Here is a 19,347-nt window from a genome sequence, read left to right as displayed (position 1 = left end):
AAAAAAAAAAAAATCACAGGGGCACCTGAGTGGTGCAGTCGTTAAGTGCCTGACTCGGTTTTGGCTCAGGCTTGATCTCAGGGTCTTGAGATTGTGCCTTCTTGGGCTCCACACTCAGTGTGGAGTCTGCTTAAGACCCTCTCTCCCTCTGCTCCTCCCCACCGCTCTCTCTTTTGCATACATGTGCTCTCTCTCTCTCAAAATAAATAAATTTTTTAAAAAAATTACAAGAAGCGCAAACTTCCAGTTACAAGATAGATAAGTTTTGGGGATGTAATATACAACATGAAGACTACAGTTAACAATTCTACATTGTATATTTGAAAGCTGAAAGAGAGTAGATCTTAAAAGTTCTTATCATAAGGAGAAAAATTTGTAACTGTGAGGTGATGGCTGTTAACTAATTGTGGTGATCACTTTACAACATATATCAAATCATTATGTTGTATACCCTAAACTTATATGTCAATTATAGCTCAATAAAACTGTGAAAAAAGGAAAAAAAATCATTAAAAGTACATTCAGAAGAAAATAAGGTGATGAAAGAAACAGGTGACTTTTTCAGGTTCCTTCCAGTATTTACAATTTTATCATTTTGATGTATCAGGGAAAAGAACAGTTCAGTATTTAAAAAAAACTTTATAAGGTGAATAATATTCTAAATAAGATGTAAAACAGGTTTGCTCAACCCTTAAAATTACAAAGCTGAACCTTGGGCAATAAAAAGCAAAATATACTCCATAATGAGAACAGAGACAAACTGACAAAAGGAACTTAATGTGGATCACCCATATATTTTGCAATTTCATAAGAAGAAATGGACAACTGTACCTCTGTTGAGCACTCCATATTCTGCATGGAACACTCCAACTAGTTTTGTGTAGCCTCGATTGATATGAGTATGAACTGCCCTTTTAAATGGGTCACCCCACAGAGCTGGCCCACCAGGTTTCATTTGAAAAGTAACTAGTTCATAGATTCCTAGAATAGGGAGAAAAATAATTATTTTATAGAACACATTCAAGCAATTTCCAATCATGTTTAGTTTGGTTCCAGTGGAAGGCTAACTACACATGTAGATTTTGAGGATCATACCTGTATACATGTTAACATGTTAGACATATTTACTAATAATTTGCATTGTTTTTCTTTGCTTTTATGTTTAGAAAGTCCTTGTCCTAGTTTAAGGGTGAGTCGTTAAACTTATCATACAGAACAGACAAAAATGGATGTAATCTGTAGTTAAGGTATTATCTATTTTTAATCTATAAAATTTGTCAATAAAGTGAGAATTTATAATGTAATAGTATTTTTTAGTTGCCTGAGTCTATACTTTTATAAAAGAAATGAATAAGGAGGTATTCCCAGTCTCTTATAGTTCCATTCTGTTTACCAATTTCTACTAACTTATCTCTCTATATAATTTCCCCTGTAAGATTCCATATCCAACAGGAACAGCAAGCAAATAATGAACCCGAGGTGACTGTCTCTGAGTTCTGAGGGAAAAAAAAATTCTAAAGGAGATGGTTTTATTATTCCTAAATATCCAGGTAATTACTTGGAAAGCATTTTACCTTCTGGATGGAAGTAGAGGCTAGGTGAAGAGAAGGAAACCAGGGGACAAGTAGATTTAGAAAGTAAAAGAAAAACACGCAAAAGTTACTGAAGAATCATGAATAGCATAGAGGAAAAGAACTAAGATTTGATACTTTCTGAGAAGCCAACTAGTTCATTTAGTTAGTGCTGAAAGCTGAGGGGGAGCTAAGAGGATAAATTTCTAAATCAGATTCTTCAAATCTCTTATAATCTAAAATGCACTACGAAGTTCGGAATAATGGGGGAAATAAAACATTTAAATTATTTATGCTTTTTCTAATCTGACCTTTGTTTAAAACTGGATTGAGGTAATAATTTCTTTAAGTCAGCAAGTAGTAAAATCAGCAAGAAGACAAATCTTTAGGAATTACTTTCAAACTGAGAAATAAGAAAGAGGAAGACATGAAAGTTAGACTACAGTAATGCAGCTTGGCAGTTCCAGTTAATTCGTTCCCCTAGTCAATTTTATAAGCAAATATATACTTAAGATTTAAGATTAGTTGTAGTTTATGGAAAAATACTTTTATATTTAAAAGTTTATATTATTTTAAAATTATGACAAAGTATCACATACTATCCCTCACCTACCCACAGATGTGTTCTCTGCTCCTAAGGCCCAACTTCTCAACCTTTACTGACCACGTCAACTTTTTCTATAATATAGCTAAGCTTTAAGAATCAGTAAGATACCAATATGGAAAAACACTTCATTATTCAATGGTCATTTTTTTAAAAGATAAGCTAAGAGCACCAATTCATTTTTATCTGAGCAATCAACATATGTTCCTATATTAAAGATTAACTTCTTTTCCAGCAGAACTTGAGTTTTTATAGCTTAAAATCTTTAATTTTTTCTCTATGAGAATTCAAAGTGACTAAGAGGGGGCGACTTGCCTTCTTTTGGAGGCTTTTCTAGTTTGCACCATGGCACCAGATAAGTAATCTCACTCTCTTGTTTATCAATAAGAGCCAAATTTGGAATGAGGTACTGTTCTTGCCATTCCTTATCTTTGGCCAATGCTTTCCGAACTTCAGTTCGATGAGCAAAATTATCTATGGGAAAAGAAGGAGCAAGAAAACCAAAAATTATTGATTTAAAATCACCTGTACTTTTTCTGGGTTTCAATCAATCCACCAAGTGTTCATCAAGGGCACAGGACACTGTATTATATCACTGGAGATAACATACAGATGTGACATCAGTCCCCAAATTTCTCATGGCCTGAAAGGGCAGTAGAAATGTCAACAACTAATGATAATGTCACGTAGTGGGCTTTATAGGCTCTACCACTTAATAGGCAGTCGTGTGACTTAGGTTAAGTTATTAAATCTTTCTGTGCCTATTTCTTAACTCTGTAAAATGGGGATAATGATATAATATCTCCCTTTAAGGTTGTTAAGATGAAATGAATTAGTACACAACAGTTTTTGGCAACTCGTTAGAACTCAATATACATTAACTATTCTTATTAATTTAATTGAGGCATTTAAATTATAGCAGCAGTTTAAAGTATTTTTCTGTGGTGGTGATGGTGGTGGGTGATCAAGTCAAGATACACCTTGAATTACATTTAACGTGAATGAAATTAAGGTGCACGTTGACAGCTGCTGCTTTGAACTAACAGCTTCCAAAGAAATAGTGCTAATTCTCTGTCATCCCTTCTTTTTATTTATTTTATTTTTTTAAAATATTTTATTTATTTGACAGAGAGAGAGAGAGAACACAAGTAGGCAGAGCGGCAGGCAGAGGGAGAGGGAGAAGCAGGCTCTCCGCTGAGCAGGAAGCCGGACGTGGGGCTCGATCCCAAGACCCCAGGATCATGACCTGAGCCAAAGGCAGCCGCTTAACCGACTAAGACACTCCGGCGCCCCTGTCATCCCTTCTTTTTACTCAGTACTATTTCTCTTCTCTTTGTTTCCCAAACAAGTACATATATTTGCTAACATATGGGCCCAGTACTACATTTAACTATTAGGGCCTCGCAAGATGAACGGGGTAATAGTTTTCTATGGTTTATGCTGAGGATAAGGAATAACATCTATCTTAGAGCTTAAGTAAGTTTTATCAGGACTACTAGCAGTTTTGTTTTTTTCTTTTTTTAACTGGGATATGATTCAACTGGCGGTGCATTAAAGCATAAGTTGTGTTTTAATGGGGTTTATTCTACTACAGTTGGGAAAACCTCTAGACTATGGACATGCTAAGTACAGAATGAGCACTTTTCATGTTATTTTATGACTATTAACTTTGGACACTGATGACCAAATACTAAATGAAATTATTAAAAGTTTTTGGATATCATGATGTACTACTGTAGACTTCAGACAGATTAAACAATGGAGTAACAAACATTCTGGGGATTCCAGTAACCATACTCCTTCCTCTACTAAACCAGGGATGGATCAGCTTCAATATGGGAAGAACTCTAATTCCTTTTCCTTTACTTCCCTAAACTAGTATCATGACAGTGAATTCCTTGAAACTCTGGGGTACAGAAATAAAACAAAAGTGGTCCGAAACCTGACAGATTTATTATATCTTACAGAAGGGTGAGGGCTTCAAAGTTTACTATCATCTCCTTTTAACTTCTATTTCACTAAAGCCCCTAGATATTAGAATGATTTCTGTTAAAACACTGATATCCAGCTATAGCTTAAATAAAAAAAAATTCTACTCCCCTTTTATGATCTTAACCCACTTGGGTTCTTGCAATCACTGCTTTAAATTTTTCATAAACCATCTTTACAATAAGCTATTCTTAACTTTTCCTAAGAATTAAATGTGGTTCAAAATTTTATGACTTGAAATCTGAGATGCCATTTTCTCACTATCACATTCTCATATGCTAATAAACGTTTCCAGCAATGGGTTACTACAGGTATACCACTGGGAGGCACAATCCCTGAATTTATTTTTTGGTATTGCTATTTAAAAGTTTTACTTCACCTGTATGTATTTATAGTAACGTAGATCCAAGAACTAAGTCACTAAGTTGTGGGTAACATCTAACAGAATGAAAATCTGTACTGAATACTTAAGCTGATGACTCATACCATACTTCCAAACATGAAACACTTTATTCATTCTGCCTCCAAATTCTACACTCCAGTATCCAACCAATTCAGAGTGAGCTGTCCGAAGATGAATGTTTTTCTTAGTATTTTCCAGGAACTCATTCATCTTTGAGGGCTTAAGATAATAGGTACGAAATTCATAGAGTGTTCCATCGTATTGTCTGGGGCCTGTAGCAAAAGATGAGCACACCTGAAGAAAGATAAGGCAAATTTAAATATTTTGGGAAAGTAGGGCTTATAATATCATGTTACAAGCAAATCTGAGTCTGAAAACAAGCGACACTCAGTAGACTCACAATCTGTTTGTACTCTGTGGTCCTTTCTCCATAGATAATTTGTTTAGAGATATCAGTAAAGAAAACTACTTTTAAGTATTCCAAATATATAGCTACCATGTCCTTGTAGGTAGTCTACCTCTAGTTGCTTTTTCATGAGAAGTTTCTTCTAAGAAGCCGCTGGGGCAATTTCTTTACCCAAAAGCTACAATTAGGATCCTAATAAGTTTTGCAAATAGTTTAAATATCCCTTATTTAGTCAATATTCCATCTTTAGTCAATAGTATATGTATGTGTTAGAGTTAAGCATTAAAAACAATTGTATAAAATATATAGTATTTTGGCTGGCACAATGGAAATGTGTTTACTAGCAGAAAATTCTTTTCTTTTCTTCCTTTCCTTTCCTCTTTCCCTCCCTCCCTTCCTTCCTTCCTTTTTAGGTTCTTAAAACAATGGAAATTGCTGGTCAGGTCAAAGTATTTCCTAAATTCAATGAAGTAAACCACTGGTCAAAAAATAGGATAGAGGGGCACCTGGGTGGCTTAGGTGGTTAAGCGCCAAATTCTTGATTGCCACTGAGATTAATCTAAGGGTTGTGAGATCCCTGCCTCCAGCTCTGTGCTGAGCATGGAGCCTGCTTAACATTCTCACTCTCCCTCTTCCTCTGCCCCTCCCCACTGTGCTCTCTCTCTCTCTTAAAAAAATAAAAATAGGAAAGGAATTTAACTAATGTAATAGGAAACTATGGCCTATCCAATTGCATTGTAATATAGTCATAGGATGTGTAAAGCTAGAAAAAGAAAAAAAAGTCGATGAGTCACAATTGTCTTGAGTCAGTTTTTTTTTTTTTAATTTTTAAAAAAGATTTTATTTTTCCATTTATTTGAGAGAGAGAGAGTGCACATGAGCCAGGGGTGGGGGTGGTGGTGGAGAGGAGCAGAGGGAGAGGTACAAGCAGACTCTGTGCTAAGGGCAGGACCCAGAGGTGGGGTTAGATCCCAGGACCCTGAGATCATGACCTGAGTTGAAACCAAGAGTTGGGACACTTTAGCTACCTGAGCCACCCAGGTACTCCTGAGTCATTATGTTTTTAATTATAGATGCAGTCTGAAGAAGGGCATTTAACCCACCCAGTTATACCATGTTAATGGAAATACTTTTTAAGAACCATTAGTTCCTTTTGTAATAGTCATATGTTCACTATGTAAATTTCTAATTTGGGTCTCTGAGTGAACTGAACTTTCAGTGGGAAATGCTCTGCCAGAAATTATCCTCTGTGTATATGTATGTGTTTATATGTGTAAATGTACACACAGATATATGTATATAAACACAGACACACTCATATGGTATTCTAGTTTACAAATCCATCTTACATAAGTTTGATTAGCATGTGCATATTTCCTAAAGCTGATTACACCCAGCATAATCTATTATAACAGTTTTCATACCTGTAAAGCTATGGATGAATTTTGGGCTTATGCTGACTACCTGCTCCAACAATCAAAAGCAGTATGCTTCTTGCTCTGACATATATTTTTTTTTACAAAGCACAATAGTATATGTATTTTACTTGTGTATAAGACTGAATTATAATCATCTATCTTGAGCTCATCCCATTCATGTCTATGATGAGTTATATTCTTATTGTCTGACTGACATTTGCCATCAAAAACAATTGCAGTCCCTATGTTTGGCAGACATTCTTTTTTGTGCCATTTTACTACTCTAATAACAAAATGCTATGGAAAACTGCCTAATACTTATAGCTTAAAAATATTATAAATAAAATATAAATGTATCAAAAATAGGCCAACGGGGTACTTGTGACAATTGCTTTTAAGTTGTTTTTCAGGGAATTTGTATTTGGGGAACAAAATAAGTGATCACAGGCACACATTTTTATTACCTTTTGCAGAAGAGTACAATAGGAAAGCTCAGGGAGAGGTTAACAGCAATGAAGCAATGAGATGTGTATGTGTGTGGGATGGGGTAGGTGATTTTTGTTGAGGGACACTAGAACTATGCAACCACAATACAGGACTAGTATGCTAGGGAAGGAAACATGAGTGCTTCAGGCTCCCTAATCTCCAAAGAAAGTCTCATTTTCCTCAGCACTGACTTCCAATTCCAATGAGTCACAATTGTCTTGAGTTACTATGCTTTTTTAAAAAAATTTTTAAAAAAGATTTTATTTATCCATTCATTTGAGAGAGAGAGAGTGCACATGAGCCAGGGGTGGGGGTGGTGGTGGGGAGGAGCAGAGGGAGAGGTACAAGCAGACTCTGTGCTAAGGGCAGGGGCCAGAGGTGGGGTTAGATCCTAGGACCCTGAGAATATAACTCATCACTGGAATTTTTTCCAATTAGAACAACTGGCTGACATTTAATAATCAAAGTTCAGAGTAAAGCTGTAAGGAGTAACTCTTGGCCCTGCCCCAGTAGAGTGTCAATCAGGAAAGATTAAGACTGGATTGCTAATCTTGGGTTGATGGGCCATCATTGGTTCCTCAGTCTTCAGCAGAGTCAGTCTCAAGAGTAGGTTCATCCCCTTTCACTTATACCCTTCGAGGAAAGTACAAGCCTCAATATCAAAGGAAAAAATCTGTGGATTCACAGAATAGGCCAAGTCCCGACAGTTAAGGCTAAATCACAAAATCTATTGTGTTTTTCTCATCTAAGGTTAAGTGAGGTTATCATTCTGTTTGCTACGAGGTTCCTGGCCCTGCCTGGCTCGGCCACCACCCGCACGAGGCAGTGGGCAGCTGGGCAGGATGCTCCACCACTGGCACCCTGGCCCTCCTCTTCAAGGTTCTCTGCAAAACGCTCAGAAGTTGTGTACATTTTGTTTAAACGGGGGAGGCCTGTTCTTTCGCCAGCAGCTGGTTGACCTATTTCTCTTCTACCTTCTGTCTGGAGGGGGCGATGGCTTGTCAAAGGACAAAACCTATAGGAACGTTCGACCAGCAAACACCAGGCACTGGCCCCAACGTGGCAAACGCAGCAGCTGGAGCTTCAGGGGTGTCCTCAGGGCCGCCTGGCACCTTGGCCAGAAAAACCCTGTTCGCGGTTGCTGCGAATTGCCCGGGAGGCGACCCTGGTCACCGGACCTCCCCGAACTGCGCCCCGCTTCCTCCCGCGCGTCCTGGAATGCCCCGCCTCCGGGCCTGACGCCGCCACTAGAACTTCCGCGGCGGCCCCATCCCGCAAGCTGCACGGGCGAACCGCCTGGGCGCATGCGCGGCACTCACACGTTTGGGCGAGCAAGTCGGGTAGCGCATGCGCAGGGCGGCGAGCTCCCAGCTCACGCCCGCTCCCCTCCCCCAAGGCACGGTTTGGGCGCGTCTCCGCGGCCGGTACCTGAGGCGCGAGCTTCCGCGCAGCCAGAACCCTAGTCAGGCCGCTTCGGAGGACGAGCATGGCGGGGCTTCGAGCGCTAGGAAGGACAGCCAGCCGGTACTCTTCCTTAGATTCCTCCTGTTAGGGCTTACCCGCCTGGAAAAGAGCAGCGACTGAACTCCTGGCGGACGCAGGCTGGGGCGGGACTCCGCGGCGTGAGTTCCGCCTCTGGTGCCGAGGAGCGTGGCGGCACCGCCCCGACTGCTCGCGTCCTTCCCGGGCCCAGCGCCCGGCGCGTTTGGGCAGCACGGCGTTTGGTCCTCCGTTTGTTTCCTCAGACATTCTTACCCAACGTCAGAGGGGACGTTAGGATTGACTGAAGGCGGGGATCGTTCCTGTTCCACCTTTCTGAGCCCATCACCTCGCCTCCATGCGCAGTTGCGCAACAATTCTTGAGTTCGTGTGCAGAATGCGTGTTTGTCCTTTGAGAAGGGAGTATGATGCGTGCACGCGTAATGCTGTGCATTTAAAATCGTGGAGGTTTTTGCCCTGGTTGATCTTTAGTCGGGGTGATTTATGTAAAGACCTGGAGCCTTCACTTTTCCTCATGAAGTGCATCCTCTTTCCCTAATCGCCACCCCAACATGACCTCCTAAGGCTTCAAATAATTAATACTGTATTTCTCAGGAGCTCAGAAGAATGAGGGCGCTGAACCAGACATGAAAAAAGTCAAAGTTAAACATACACTGTTTAAAACTAGATAATTCTGTAAACCTTAAAAGCAAAACAGCTGACTTCTGATCTAGTTAGTCAGTAGTCCCTGTCTCTGGTTATTGGTCACCAAAATAAAACCTTAAGCACTTCAAGCTGTTTCTTCTAATGCCTGTTTGTATATTTTTAAATAATAGGCATTTTCTATTTCTTGATTTTTTTCAGTTATAGATAGTATCTATTGACTTTTATTCAGGAAGAGGATTTAAGTCTCTTATGTACCACTCCATCAAAATAATTTTCCTTCTAATGCTTACATTAGACGCAGGCACTGGCCCCAACATGGCAAACGCAGCAGCTGGAGCTTCAGGGGTGTCCTCAGAGCCGCCTGGCACCTTGGCCAGAAAAACCCTGTTCGCGGTTGCTGCGAATTGCCCGGGAGAGGCAGCGTCTAATGCTTACATTAAAAATAGTTAATTGATTTCATTAATTTACATGATCTACATTATGTTAATGTTAACATTCTTGTTAATAATTACATTATTGCAGACATTAATATCATATTACTTACATTATTAGGACCAGGGAATTAGTTGTGCCTTGTGCAAAGACTTTTCAATGATCTATTCAGCAGAAAGTAGATTTTTAAAAATTATAATTCCAGAGGGGATGAGTCAGTTTTTCTGGATGATGGGCATCCATTTCTAACTAATGTAGAGAAAACAAAGCATCATCTATACCCAGACTGGATCTTTAATGTTTAAATTTATTTTCTTAGCTTTTATCCCCTCTTGAATTAACTAACTCATTGACTCATTCAACCCATATTTGTTAAATTTCTTTTATGTTTCAAGCACATTTGCAGTAACTGGGGTACAGAGTTGAACAAAAGATAGAGTTCTTGTCCTCTTAGAACTTACAGGTTAGGGGAAACAAACAAGTGAAGAGAAAATATGTCAGAGCTTAATACTGTGAAGAAGAACAAAGTAAGATCTGAAGACTAGAAAGTGTTAGAGGGAGGTAGCAGAGACTGTTAGCTGTTTTATCATTATCCATTCTCCTACAGGCCCCCTTTTTAAAAAATTTGCAGTAGAAACTATGCAGCTTGGTGCAGTCATGTGACTAAGTCCTGGCCAGTGCATTTATTTAGAGCATTAATGACTTAATTGTAAGTGATCTTAAGCAGTGTAGGGGGGATGGTTCTCCTCTTTGGCCCTTTCTTATTTCTGCATGCTGACATATGGATATAATGGGAAAAGCTCTTGGACTGTGTGGTAGAAGCCACATGCTGGAGATGGTGGAACAAGAGGGAAGAAGCCTAGGTTCTGACACCAGGGAACACCATGCTAGGAGCTGTGGACCGCCTATATCTGGACTTATTTTACAAGAGAAATCATCTTCTAGTTTAAGCTACTGCTATATGGCTTCAACTTATAACTGTCATCAATAGCAGGGTGACTTTTTTTTTCTCTCTCTCTTTCATTTGTTTCTATTATTTTCTTTATACCTGTCATTTACTAATCACCAAATTCTTTGCCAAAAGTGTACATTTTTTTGTCAATGTGATCAAAACCTATTAATCAGCTTATCAGTTTCATCTAATAGAGTTATCTTTTGGGAATTCATTGTTCTCTTGCTCCAGTGTGGACTAGTTGCTCTCTAAGGTAGCATGGTAGTACTTCTGGGATCTCCTTTCACTAATATCCTGGGGAATATAATTTGCCTTGTTTCGACCTCCTGTTTTCAGGATCTTGTCTTTTTTTTTCCTCCTAATTTTAGGAGAGGGTACATGGGAATTAAACTTTTGAGAACTTCATCTCTAAAACTGTCTTTATTTTATCAACCCTCTTAATTTATAGTTTGGTTGGGTATAAAATTCTACGTTGGCAATAATTTTTCCTCATATTTTTAAAGGTAATGCTTCATTGCATTATAGCTTCTAGTGAAAAATTTATGCCACTCTGATTCCTGATTTTTATGTATGTGACTTGTTTCTCTCTGGAAGCTTTTATGTTTTTCTCACTTTTCCTGATTTTCTGAAATTTCACAGTAATGTGCCTTGGAATAATTTTTCCCCCCATCTATTATTTCAATAGACCCTGTCCAATCTGGAAACCCTTAAGTTATGAAAAATTTATTGTTTCATGACCTTTGTCTATCAGCTTATATTTGGAATGAGACCAAAAAAAAAAAAAAATTGAAAGCTCTATGAGTATGGTTAGGTCTTGTTAAGTAATGGACTTTATTGTAATGTGACTTAACTGGACCTTCAGTGTACTTCCCTCACCTCAACTGTTACGGTCTGTCAGTTATTTCTCTTGTCTAGTAAGATTTCCCCTGCAAAGAAACTTTCAGTGTTCCATCTGTGAGGTATAATCTTTATTGCCAGGTTCCTGAAGTTGAGGAGAGAAGGAGGCCAGAGATCTCAATATTGGTAGTCTCTTTCAGGAATATATTAATTAACATAGGCGAATTTGCTTTTACAAATTAACACCAAAAGTATATTATGACTCAAACTTATTTTTTGTCAGAATCCAAAGTGAGCTTTCCTAGTATATAGGTAGCTCTTCTATACATGTTGAATTGAGGATACAGAGTTCTTTCACTTTGTGGTTTTGCCATTCCCTAGAACCTCATCATTAATTGCTCCTAGCCAGCAGAAAGCTAGAACTTCCAAGAAGATCTTCTAAAAGGAAAATGCTTACGAGATAGGAGTAAAATTCACAGCTATAACTTAGAGATAGATGAACATTGTTAAGTGATATCAGGTGCCTAAGACAATCTCCTATTCAATTTCTCACAGGATTTAATTATCCTCAAAATGCTGTAAATTAAGCTATATCTACCTTTTTTAAGTGAGGAAGGTAAGACTCAGAGAGATTAAATAATTTCCCCAGATTCACTGATGCTAAGTGAACCAGCCAGGGTTTAAAGGCAGATTGTAAAACAAATTCAGTCTACCATTTATTTTTATTTATTTTTTCTTTATATATATTTATTTTATGTTATTTCATCATGATAAATATACTCTTTAATCCCCATCACCTATTTCACCCCCCCCCCATCCACCTCTCTTGTGGTAACCATCAGTTTGTTCTCTATAGTTAAGAGTCTGTTTCTTGTTTTGTCTCTTTCTCTCTTTTTCCTTTGCTCATTTGTTTTGCTTAAATTCCTCATATGAGTGAGATCATATGGGATTTGTCTTTCTCTGACTTATTTCACTTAGCATTATCCTCTCTAGCTCCATCCATGTCATTGCAAATGGCAAGATTTCATTCTTTTTATGGCTAAATTATATTCCATTGTGTATATATACCACATCTTCTTTATCCATTCATCTATCAATGGACACTTGGGCTCCTTCCACAATTTGGCTATTGTAAATAATGCTGCCATAAACATATGGTGCATGTATCCCTTTGAATTAGTGTTTTGGTATTTTGGGGGGTAAATACCCAGTAGTGTGATTACTGGATTGTAGGATAGTTCTATTTTTAATTTTTTGAGGAACTGCCATACTGTTTTCTACATTGGCTGCACCAATTTGCATTCCTTTTTTTCCCACACCCTTGCCAACACTTGTTTCTTGTGTTTTTGATTTTAGCCATTCTAACAGATGTGAGGTGATATATCATTGTGGTTTAGATTTGCATTTCCCTCCTGATGAGTGATGTTGAGCATCTTTTCATGTGTCTGTTGGCTATCTGGATGTCTTCTTTGGAGAAATGTCTGTTCATGTCTTCTGCCCATTTTTTAATTGGAGTGTTTATCTTTTGGATGTTGAGTTGTATAAGTTCTTTACATATTTTGGATACTAACCCTTTATTGCATATGTTATTTGGAAATATCTTCTCCCATTCAGTAGGTTGTCTTTTGATTTTGTTGATTGTTTCTTTCGCTGAAAGCTTTTTATTTTGATATAGTCTCAATAGTTTATTTTTGCTTCTATATCCCTTGCCTCAGGGGACCTATCTAGAGGAATGTTGCTATGGCCAATGTCAGAGAATTACTGCCTGTGCTCTCTTCAAGGATTTTTATGGTTTCAGTTCTTACATTTAATTTTTTTTTTTTTTTAAGATTTTTATTTATTTATTTGAGACAGAGAGAATGAGAGAGACAGAGAGCACATGAGAGGGGGGAGGGTCAGAGGGAGAAGCAGGCTCTCTGCCGAGCAAGGAGCCCGATGCGGGACTCGATCCTGGGACTCCAGGATCATGACCTGAGCCGAAGGCAGTTGCTTAACCAACTGAGCCACCCAGGCGCCCTCAGTTCTTACATTTAGATCTTTAATCCATTGAGTTTATTTTTGTGTATGGTGAAAGAAAGTGGTTTAGCTTCATTCTTCTCATGTGGCTGTCCAGTTTTCCCAACACCATTTGTTGAAGAGACTCTTTTTCCCATTGTATATTCTTTCCTCCTTTGTTGAAGATTAATTGACCATATAATTGTGCATTTATTTCTGTATTTTATATTCTATTTCATTGATCTATGTGTCTATTTTTATGCCAGTACCATTCTGTTTTAATTACTGCTGTTTTGTAATAACTTGAAATCTTCAGTTGTGATACCTCCAGTTTTGTTTTTGGTTTTCAAGATTTCTTTGGCTATCCAGGTCCTTTGTGGTTCTATATAAATTTTAGGATTGTTCTAATTCTGTAAAAAATGCTGTTGGTATCTTGATAGGGATTGCATTAAATCTGTAGATTGCTTTGGGTAACATAGATATTTTAACAATATTTGTTATTCCAACCCTTGAGCATGGAATGTCTTTCCATTTTTTGTATTGTCTTGAATTTCTTTCACCAGTGTTTTAAAGTTTTCAGAGTACAAGTCTTTCACCTCTTTAGTTATGTTGATTCCTAGATATTTTATAATTTTTGGTACAATTATAAATGGGAATGTTTTCTTAATTTCACTTTCTGCTGCTTCATTATTAGTGTATAGGAGTGCAACAGATTTCTGTTCATTGGTTTTATGTCCTGTCACTTTACTGTATTTATTTATCCGTTCTGATTTTTTTTTTTTTTTTTTGGTGGAGTCTTTAGGGTTTTCTATATATAGTATCGTGTCATCTGCAAATCATGAGAATTTTACTTCTTCCTTACCAATTTGGATGCCTTTTATTTGTGTTAGTTGTCCAATTGCTGTGGCTAGGACTTCTAGTTCTATGTTGAATCAAGTGGTGAGAGTGGATATTCTTGTCTTGTTCCTGACCATAGAGGAAAAGCTCTCAGTTTTTCCCCATTAAGGATGATGTTAGCTGTGGGTTTTTCATAAGTGGCCTTTATTATGTTGAGATATATTCCCTCTAAACCTACTTTGTTGAGGGTTTTTAATCATGGATGGATGTTGTACTTTGTCAAATGCTTTTTTTGTGTCTGTTGAAATGATCATATGATTTTTATCCTTTCTATTATTGATGTGACATGTCACATTGATTGTTTTGCATCCTGGGAATAAATCCCACTTGATCATGGTATATGATTGTTTTAAAGTATTGTTGGATTCAGTTTGCTCGTAATTTGTTGAGGAGTTTTTCATCTATATTCATGAGAAATATTGTCCGGTAGTCCTCTTTTTTGTGGTGTCTTTATCTAGTTTTGGTCAGGGTGATACTAGCCTCATAGAATGAATTCATAAGTTTTCCTTCTTTTTCTATATTTTGGAGTAGTTTGAGAAGAAAAGGCATTAACTCTTCTTTAAATATTTGGTAGAATTTGCCTATGAAACTGTCTGGTCCTGGACTTTTGTTTTTTGGGAGTTTCTTGATTGCTGATTCAATTTCATTGCTGGTAATTGGTCTTATCAAATTTTCTATTTCTTCCTACTTTATTTTTGGTAGGTTATATATTTCTAGGAATTTGTCCATTTCATCTACATTGTCCAGTTTGTTGGCATATAGGTTTTCATAATATTCTCTTAGAATTTTTCATATTTCTGTGGTGTTGATTGTCATTTCTCCTCTTTCATTAGTGATTTTATGTGTTTGGGTCCTCTCTTTCTTTTTATGAGCCTGGCTAGAGATTTATCAATTTTGTAGACCTTTTCAAAGAACCAGCTCTTGATTTCTTCAATCTGTTCTATAGTTGTTGTTTTTTTTTTTTCTTAGCTTCTATATCATTTATTTCTGCTCTACTCTTTATTATTTCCTTCCTTTTGCTGGGTTTTGGGTTTGTTTGTTTTTCTTTTTCTAACTTCCTTAGGTGTCAGGTTAGGTTGTTAATTTGAGATTTTTCTTGCTTCTTGAGTTAGGCCTGTATTGCTATAAACTTCCATCTTGAACCACTTTTGCTGCATCTCAAAGATTTTGGACTGTTATGTTTTCGTTTTCATTTGTTTCTATGTAATTTTTATTTCTTCTTTGATTTCTTGGTTGACCCATTCATTGTTTAGTAGTATGTTATTTAACTTCCATAGCATTGTGGTCCGCTAAAATTCATGGTATGACTTTGATTTTTTTGAATTTGTTGAGATTACCATTTCTTTTTTTACTTTTATTTTTCTTTTAAAGATTTATTTATTCATTTGAGAGAGTGTGAGTGTGATCTGGGGGAAGGGCAGAGGGAGAGGGAGAGAGAGAATCTCAAGCAGACACCCCACTAAGCACAGAGCCTGATGGGGGGCATGATCTCACCACCCTGAGATCATGGCCTGAGCTGAAATCAAGAGTAGGCCACTCAACCAACTGAGCCACCCAGGCACCCCAGTACAAAAGTATATTTAACGTATCTTTAATGTATCTACATTTTAAAGAAAATAATAAAATGAGCATCTGTGCCCCTGCCACCAAGCTTAGGGAATAAAATATTTCCAGCAACCTAGAAGCTCACTACATGGTCTTTCCTGGTACCATTTTCTCTATAACACCCTCTCTGATCTCCCTGAATTAACCATGATCTCGAATTTTGTGTTAATCATTACATTGATATCTTTAAAATTTACATTTGTAAATAATACTACACAAGATATTGTTTTGGTTTGTCTATTTTAGACATTTCTTTAAATGGAATCAGATTTTTTAAAATTTTGTTACATAATTCTTAGCTTTAACCTTAGGCTTTTGAAAATCACCCATTTTAATGTAGTTGTAGTAATTAATTTCTGTGTTCCTTACTATCCCATTCCTTAATTTATTTGTCCATCTGACTATATGGACAAAGCTGTTTTTCTTTGTAGATGTTTCCGGGTTCCAATGGAAGTATTTTTTCAGGGCAGGCATTCTAAACCTTTTTTGTGTCTTAAAACCCTTTGGAAACCTTGTGAGTCTATAGTCTCCAGATGTTTTTATTAAATTTTTTATTTTATTTTTTAAAAAGATTTTATTTATTTATTTGACAGAGAGGGAGAGAGAGAGATCACAAGCAGGGAGAGCAGCAGGTGGATGGAGAGGGAGAAGCAGGCCCCCTACGGGGCAGGGAGCCCAATGCAGGGCTTGATCCTGGGACCCCAGGACCATGACCTGAGCCAAAGGCATTTAATTGACTGAGCCACCCAGGAGCTCCCTCCGGATGTTTTTAAATGTATAACAAATGAATAGGGTTACAAAGAAAATAAATTATAAATTATAAAAAAAGAGATACAAAGAAAACAAACTTATATGTCAATTATATCTCAAAAAAGCTGGAAAACATAAAAGCAAATCTTCAAAAAGAAATAGGCATAGTTCTTTATTAGGGTACCAAATAGCAAGATCTATCAGTAGATATGAGATATAATTTTGAATTAGTGATAAGCATATAAGAAATTTTGATCTGTTAATGGAATTTGACAATATCTATGATTTTTATTGGTTACAAAGTCTCTATCTTGCTAATAATATTGTGATATGTACAAAAAATACTGTGATTTGTTGCTTACATTCATATTCAAAAGAAATGCTTATTTTCAGTTAGAAGTTGATGACATTAAAGATGTACCTTTTTTTTCCATCCAAGTTGTCAGGCCCTCTGAATTCTGTACCTAGACCCCTTTGGGATCTGTGTACTAGAGGTTATGACCCACTGCTCTAGTTTATATACCTAGGAGTGAAATTGCTGGATCATAAGATATGCACATATTTAGCTTTACTAAACAGTGCCAAACTGTCTTATAAATTTATACCCTTAACCACAGTGTATGAGGTTTTTCTGACCAGTTTTTAATTATTGCTCATTTGGTTTAATGAGTATAAAGATGCAGTTTTGCATCTCATGTAACAAATCGGTATCAGTTTAAGGGTGGAAGAAATTATATGAGGTGGCAAAGGCAACAGTCCACTTGATGGTATTCCTGCATGGTTTTGTCCAAAGGTCCAGCTCATGCAGATCTACAGAAGGAAGGAGGAGAGGTGGATCCAATGCTGTCCCAACTGAGTAGGAAAGAGGCAGTAGCTCTACATGTAAACTCTAGATGCTTGTATTTTGGTGACATTCCTGGGTAAGTACTTTTCTTTGTACTATTATATTCTGAGGCCACTAGATGGTGGTATAGACTACTTTTACTTAATTAAAATCTCAAATTGTGCCATTTTTGTTGTAATTTTTGAGTTCTGTAACTTAAGATATAGAGTGGAGTTAATTTGCAATTCTTTTTTTTCCATATGGGATTATATATTGGAGAGAAAAACTTTAGTGAAGATGAATTACCATCATAACTTTTATTAATTGCTTTATTATTATATTTATAATATAATATATATAATTTATAATATATATATTAATTATAAATATAAATAAATTATATTTATAATTAATATAAATAAGTGGTAATAATGTATCAATTAAGTTTTCAAAATGTTCCTTAACAAGTATCCTGCTGAGGGGAAGAATGAAGGGGGGGAAATCGGCGGGGGAGACGAACCATGAGAGATAATGGACACTGAAAAACAAACTGAGGGTTCTAGAGGGGAGGAGGGTGGGAGGATGGGTTAGCCTGGTGATGGGTATTGAGGAGGGCACGTTCTGCATGGAGCACTGGGTGTTATGCACAAACAATGAATCATGGAACACTACATCCAAAACTAATGATGTAATGTGTGGTGATTAACATAACAATAAAAATTAAAAAAACCCAAGTATCCTGCTCATATCAGTGAATATTATTAAGCACCTCTTGTGTTGAGCATTGGATTAGATGCTGTGGGGAAGAAGAAGGACTGGATGCCTCTCCTTGAGCTTGTGAACATGTCTTGATATTTCTGTATCAGCCTCTTTGCTGCTAGTCTAATTAGAATAAGTAGCAGGAAAGATTTGTGAGCAGCTCAATATTAAATATAGTATGAATTTATTTAATGTTTCTATTGATAAAGTGAATTATTTTTATTACTGAAACATATAAATGTGAGTTTAATGTATACCCGTTATATTCCTTTTTAGATATATTAGTGGACTTAATGTTTTACATTTGAAAGTGAATTCTAGTACCAATGATATTTTAAAATCTTTAATTAATAAATGCAATTATTTTCTAAAATAGGCTTTGCAAGTCTATTGCTTTGAATAATCCTTGTGCCTCACAACTGTAGTTGGGGAGAAATGTTACGAGGGAAGTATTTATGGACTTTTGCTGTATGTTTTAGATTTTTATTACTAAATATGGCTAGTTTCTTTCCTCGCTGTAAGTTGAAATACCTTTTAGCTTTAGGCACTTGTACTTTTTGACATATCTTTTTTCATGAAGTTCCTCTCCAAGTGAACACCAATTATCTAGTGCTCTCCGATGTATTTCTCTTCACCTCCACAAGTTGTCATAGATACTAGCTGAGTAATTAACTTACTTTTTGATCTGTTTTGGCTTTGCTTGACTACTATTGATTGTTTTTTCAGAATCTTTATAATTTTTTGTTTCATTTATCCTCAATATTGCATTAAGGGCCAGAGCATTAAATGCAAGGATCTTGCAGGCTGTGTCCAAACACTGGGGGCCTGTTTTCTCTTCTGTCCCTTGTTAGGTCCTTCAGGATATGGTTTAGGATTTTCCCAAAGTCACTTTATGATCTAAGTTCAAATGTCCCTCTATCTCTTATGAAGGTTGACAGACACATAGTTGATGGGAAGTCAGTACTATTCAGATTGAAATTCCCTCTGGAAAATGTCAGAAGTTGACTTCTCAAGATAGCTTAATAGTACTCCTAGAAACAGGCTTACTATTCAAGATGATTTTCCTTTTATATATATAAAGACACTGGATATTAAAAAAATACAGTTCCCAGTTCTCCTACTTGCTTGGAGTCATCTGAAGCTCCCACTCAGCACAAAATAAAAACTGAAAATAGTGAGAAGTTAGAACTTTACACACTTCCTCAGTATAATTTTTATTTCATAGTTTTTTTTTTTTTTAATTAAATGATGGTCCTGAGCCTGTAACTGTTTTGG

At 36.8% G+C, this 19,347-nt stretch overlaps 1 protein-coding gene across 1 annotated transcript in view; it reads right to left on the bottom strand.

Annotated features, from left to right (window-relative positions):
- NIPSNAP3A (nipsnap homolog 3A) overlaps window positions 1–8,542 on the bottom strand; it is a 24,047-nt gene extending 15,505 nt beyond the window's left edge. The window contains exons 1-4 of the mRNA XM_081803297.1: window positions 8,306–8,542; window positions 4,651–4,861; window positions 2,491–2,649; window positions 832–981 (exon numbers count right to left, since the gene is read on the bottom strand). Of these exons, the coding sequence (XP_081659423.1) occupies window positions 832–981; window positions 2,491–2,649; window positions 4,651–4,861; window positions 8,306–8,365 (580 nt within the window). The 5' untranslated portion in view covers window positions 8,366–8,542. The remainder of the gene's footprint in view (window positions 1–831; window positions 982–2,490; window positions 2,650–4,650; window positions 4,862–8,305) is intronic.
- Between the last annotated feature and the right edge of the window lie 10,805 nt (window positions 8,543–19,347).

The sequence above is a fragment of the Leptonychotes weddellii genome, chromosome 14 (assembly GCF_054177405.1).
Source record: "Leptonychotes weddellii isolate Sample4059 chromosome 14, ASM5417740v2, whole genome shotgun sequence".
Lineage (NCBI taxonomy): Eukaryota > Metazoa > Chordata > Mammalia > Carnivora > Phocidae > Leptonychotes > Leptonychotes weddellii.
The sequence above is the reverse complement of the archived record's forward strand: the minus strand, read 5'-3'. Positions and strand labels throughout refer to the sequence as shown.